At 36.1% G+C, this 6,000-nt stretch overlaps 1 protein-coding gene across 4 annotated transcripts in view; it reads right to left on the bottom strand.

The window, feature by feature from the left end:
* Window positions 1–383: 383 nt before the first annotated feature.
* RALA (RAS like proto-oncogene A) overlaps window positions 384–6,000 on the bottom strand; it is a 70,096-nt gene continuing 64,479 nt past the window's right edge. For all 4 annotated transcript variants that reach the window (XM_059934205.1, XM_059934204.1, XM_059934203.1 and 1 more), the window contains one exon: window positions 384–2,345. In XM_059934205.1, the coding sequence (XP_059790188.1) occupies window positions 2,223–2,345 (123 nt within the window). In that variant the 3' untranslated portion in view covers window positions 384–2,222. The remainder of the gene's footprint in view (window positions 2,346–6,000) is intronic.

Raw genomic sequence — 6,000 nt, 5'->3', positions numbered from 1 at the left:
GTTTCTCCTGCCACAGTTTGGAAATTCAAGCATCCCTGGAGATCATTCTGATTTAGAAAATGAATATAAAGCTGCCACCTACCCACTCTGGAGTGGAGTAGTATTCTAAAAGTAGTGTATACACTTGTGACTTTCGCGACAGCAGAAGAGAGTGTCTTCCGTGCAATTCTGCACGTGGGGCTCCTCCATTTCTGAGCCTTGATTAAACTTGAGCAATGATGATCCTGACTGAGGAAATGTGGCACAGAATTCTTCTCACACAGAAGTCCCTCAACTAATGGCTCAAAAGATTTAGTTGTAGTCAAGTCTCTGGTAAGGATGCCCAGGTTGATAAATCTGAATTTTACATGTTATATTGTAAACATCAAGTAACACCACAAACATTTAAAAAAAGAAAGTTTATTGGTCTTTAAATGGCTCAAATTGCAAATAAACCAATCGGGTAGTGGCATCAGCCTAAGACATGTGATGCATCTTTGTCATTTGGCTTCATAGCACCTCAGTACCCAGGAGAGGAAAGGTCTTAAAGCAAAGTCACAATGTTAGTGGTTAGGACCCCTGGTTAAATGAGACTGCAACAAGTACACACGGAGATCGCTGGGCCCACGGGGCCGCGCTTACATTGGTAACTTTAATTCTGCACATGGCACAGCCTATGAAAAATATGAAAGATGTACATCTCAAACCCTTTAAGGACAAATATTTAATATGACAAGCCGGATGTAATATCTAAAGAGTTCAGTTCCTAAATAGCCTATTTTTGTTAACTTTACGTACACATCTGTCACCTGGAATGCCTGAACACATCTTTGACTTGCTGAAATTAGGACTGAGCAAAAAGAAAGAAAAACTTTGTTGAATCAAACTGTCCTAGTCCCATTACAAAGAAAAGAAAAATCTGACAGTGGTAAGTTTCCCATTGAAATTATGGCCCTCCAGCGGGCACGCCATACAGTGGGGACACAGCCTACTGTTTGGTGCCAGACATGTTTTCTGCACTATCCTCGGGTTTGGTTTGGTTGTTCGATGTTAACTTCAGGAAAACGTTGAAACAGTGTTCTTCATTACGAACACAGCCTACAAATAATCCCACTAACTCCCGTACAAACTGTAACCTCGGGAATACAAATTTAGAAGTTAACAGATGGTGAGCACGACTTTTCCGAAGTGTTCTAGTGCAAAACGCGTTAGCACTGTCCACGCTTTTCCTGTGCCCTGCTCCAAGGAGATCAGAATCTTAACACAAGCTCACCACTTGCAGAAAGGGATTTCCAGGGACCAGCATCTTAAAGAAAGAGGGTTCACTGAGACATAACTGGTACTGAATGCTCATAGTCTAAAATTATCTTACAAGTAGACACTGGTCCTTCATTTTAAACTACCTTACACTTAATTAAAAGCAATCAAGAAGCTCTGGAACCTTACTTTCAAGAACCAGAGTATGGCACACAGTTTAAATTTGGACAGACTCCTACCAGTAATTTCTTGAGAATCTTCTATACAAAAGTTGTCCTCCATCCTGACATATATTCTCTCACCAGGACACATGGGCAATGGGCCCACGGCAGAGCGAGGACACACCCAGAATGATGTAAGTGGGTATCTTTAGGTTTCTAAATTAAGGCATATTAAAAAATTTCCATGTACAAGTTTACACCACTTTTCTAAGTTAATCACCGGGTAGTTAATGCAGGTTCACAGATGAATTACTCTCAATTGAACTATATGCAACAATCATGCCAGTAACTTTTTCTTCTATATTTTGCATAACAATGGTTAAAAAAAAGTGGTACAGTTTAACTATCATGTTCACAATTGTCATTTGTCAAGGCAGTAGAAGACCAAGACATTTTAAAATGATATAAAATTTAAGCTTTATAATAAACCAGAGGAAGTAGCCTTTCCTCCCATAGCCCACCCACATCTCACCTCTTGATAGTTCAAGAAAGACTGCCAGCAAAACACAAGTGCCCACGCTACATTCAGGACTGTGATACATGTAGGCAATTATGAAATAAGTTGAACTTTGCTTCTTGATGAAGCCACATTAATTTCTTTTTTAAGTGAATTTGACTTTCAGTGCAGTTCCAATTCATGCTTTTACAGATACATAACAATTTCCAAAATGTTAAAGTAATTTCAGTCAATTGAGCCTTCAGTGGCAAAGCTTATAAATTATATTTCTTAGTATGGTCAAGATAAGAAAGGAGTTTGGGCTTTGATTATAAAATGCAGCATCTTTCTCTTATTCTCTTGGCTAAACTTTTCCTCTTCTTTTTCCCATTCTTTTCTTTGCTGTCTTCCATCTTTCTGGCTCGAATTTCCCTCATTAAATCAAAAAATACCTAGAGAGAAGAAAATAGGATAAATAAACCAAGTAGATCATATGTGCCTGGAATTTCTCTGAATCACAACAGTAAACCTTGGGAATGTTATATGAATATTTAGGAGCTCTTGTTTGGGGAGTACAGAGAGAGGAAAGCACCTAACTAAAGCCTGCTTCTCCAAGTATATTGAGAAAATGGGAAAAATGAATTTGGTAAAATGTGTTTACATAATATAACGTAATCTTTCCATCTGAATTTTCAAGATAAAAATGAAAAAAGCACTACAAGTGAGGCTAGCTCCAAAGATACAAAACTCAATGGATTACATTTGAGTAATTTATAATTAGTAAATGTATTTTATCAATTAAATTTTAAAGTAATTTGTGTTTAATAAAATTTACATTTAATAACCTGGTTTTCTTCAGCCCTGTTTTAAAAAACAGCTGTGGAAAATGACTGCTTCCTTTATCGTTCTGATACCAGGCACTAGAAAAAAATTTTGTCTGTTGCACTATATTTGAGGATTTATCAATTCTTGTTTGATGTCTAGAAATTGGCAAATAATGGGAGATATTAGCATAACAATTTAAAAATTACTACTGTAACAATTCAAAAGTTCAATATCAATAACAAATGTCTGAGTACACACTGAGAAGGGCCTAGAAGGATATGGACTCACACTGTACACAAACAGTCATGAGTGTGTGGATGATGAGTGGATGAATAACTTTTATGGGTCACACTTTTGCATTCTGGATTAAAAAAATGATTACTTCTAGAATAAAACTTGATAAGACTAAAAACAAATTCAAGAAAACTGAAATCATATCAAGCATCTTTTCTGACCACAATGCTTAGAAATCAACTACAAGAAAAAAACTGTAAAATAACAGAAACACGTGGAGGCTAAACAATATGCTACTAAAACAACCAATGGATCACTGAAAAAATCAAAGAGGAAAAGCAAAAAATACCTAAAGACAAATAAAACGAAAGCATGTAGCAATAACAAAATATATCTTGTATACAAAATATAGAAAAATCTCAACCTAATCTTACACTTAAAGCAACTAGAGAAAGGAAAACAAACAAACAAAACCCAGTTAGTAGAAGGAAAGAAATCATAAAGATCAGAGCAGAAGTAAATGAAATAGAAACAAACAAAAAAAAAACAACAGAAAAGATCAATGAAACTAAAAGCTGGTTCTTTGAAAAGATAAACAAAATTGATAAACCTTTAGCCAGACTCATCAGGAAAAAGAGGGAGAGGGTTCAAATCAATAAAATTAGAGATGAAAAAGGAGAAGTTACAACTGATACCACAGAAATACAAAGGATTGTAAGAGACTACTACAAGCAACTATATGCCAGTAAAATGGACAACCTAGAAAAAATGGACAAATGCCTAGAAAGGTACAATCTCCCAAGACTGAACCAGGAAGAAACAGAAAATATGAACAGACCACTCACAAGTACTGAAATTGAAACTGTGATGAAAAAACTCCCCACAAAAAAGTACAGGACCAGATGGCTTCACAGGCAAATTCTATCCAACATTTAGAGAAGAGTTAACACCTATCCTTCTGAAAGCATTCCAAAAAGTTGCAGAGGAAGGAACACTCCCAAACTCATTCTATGAGGCCATCATCACCCTGATATCAAAACCAGACAAAGATATCACCAAAAAAATTACAGGCCAATATCACTGATGAACATAGATGAAAAAATCCTCAACAAAATACTCAGCAAACTAAATCCAACAATACCTTAAAAAGGATCATATACCATAATCAAGTGGGATTTATCCCAGGGATGCAACGATTCTACAATATCTGCAAATCAGTGTGATACACCATATTAACAAACTAAAGAATAAAAACCATATGATCATCTCAATAGATGAATCTGATCAAAAGCTTTGTATGCAACACCGATTTATGATAAAAACTCTCCAGAAACTGGGCCTAGAGGGAACATACCTCAACATAATAAAGGTGGTATATGACAAACCCACAGCTAACATCATACTCAATGGTGAAAAGCTGAAAGCATTTCCTCTAAGATCAGGAATGAGACAAGGATACCCACTCTTGCCATTTTTTTTCCAACATAGTTTTGGAAGTCCTAGCCACAGCAATCAGAGAAGAAAAAGAAAGGGAATCCAAATTGGAGAAGAAGAAGTATTATTGTTTGCAGATGACATGATACTACACATAGAAAATCCTAAAGATGCTACAGAAAATTACTAGAGCTCATCAGTGTTCAGTAAAGTTGCAGGATACAAAATTAATACACAGAAATCTGCTGCATTTCTATACACTAACAACGAAAGATCAGAAAGAGAAATTAAAGAAACCCATTTACCATCACGTCAAAAAGAATAAAATACCTAGGAATAAACCTAACTAAGTAGGCAAAAGACCACAACTGCAAGAGGCTGATGAATGAAATCAAAGAGGACACAAACAGATGGAAAGATATCATTTTTCTTGGATTGGAAGCATCAATATTATCAAAATGACTATACTACCCAAGGCAATCTACAGATTCAATGCAACCTCTATCAAATTACCAAGGGCATTTTTCACAGAACTAGAACAAAAAATCTTAAAATCTGTACGGAGACACAAAAGACCCCGAATTGCCAAAGCAATCTTGAGGAAGAAAAATGGAGCTGGAGGAATCAGACTCCCTGACTTCAGACTATACTACAAAGCTACAGTAATCAAAACAGTATGGTACTGGCACAAAAACAGAAATATAGATCAATGGAACAGGATAGAAAGCCCAGAAATAAACCCACACACCTATGGTCAATTAATCTATGACAAAGAAGGCAAGACTATACAATTGAGAAAAGACAGTCTCTTCAATAAATGGTGAAACTGGACAGCTACATGTAAAAGAAAGCAATTAAAACATTCTTTATCACCATACACAAAAATAAACTCAAAATGGATTAAAGACCTAAATGCAAGACCGGATACTATACAACTCCTAGAGGAAAACCTAGGCAGAACACTCTGACGTAAATTGCAGCATTATCTTTTTCCATCCATCTCCTAGAGTAATGGAAATAAAAACAAAAATAAACAAATGGGGCCTGATTAAACTTAAAAGCTTTTGCACAGCGAAAGAAACCATAAACAAAATAAAAGACAACCCACAGAATGGGAGAAAATAATTGCAAACCATGTGACCAACAGGGGATTAATCTCTAAAATTTACAAACAGCTCATGTGACTCAATATCAAAAAAACAAACAACCCAATGAAAAAATGGGCAGAAGACCTAAATAGACATTTCTCCAAAGAAGACATATAGATGACTAAAAAGCACATGAAAAGATGCTCAACACTGCTAATTATTAGAGAAATGGAAATCAAAACTACATTGAAGTATCACCTCACACCAGTCAGAATGGCCATCATCAAAAAATCTACAAACAACAAATGCTAGAGAGGGTGTGGCGATAGGGAACTCTCCTACACTGTTGGTGGGAATGTAAATTGGTGCAGCTACTATGGAGAACAGTATGGTGGTTTCTTAAGAAACTACAAATAGAGGTACCATATGATCCACCAATCCCACTCCTGGGCATATATCCAGAGAAAAACATGGTTCGAAAGGATACATGCACCCCAATGTTCACTGCAGCACTGTTTACAATACC

Source organism: Balaenoptera ricei, chromosome 9 (genome assembly GCF_028023285.1).
Source record: "Balaenoptera ricei isolate mBalRic1 chromosome 9, mBalRic1.hap2, whole genome shotgun sequence".
In the NCBI taxonomy this organism is placed as follows: Eukaryota; Metazoa; Chordata; class Mammalia; order Artiodactyla; family Balaenopteridae; genus Balaenoptera; species Balaenoptera ricei.
Note: the sequence above shows the minus strand (reverse complement) of the source record. Positions and strands in the feature narration are given on the sequence as shown.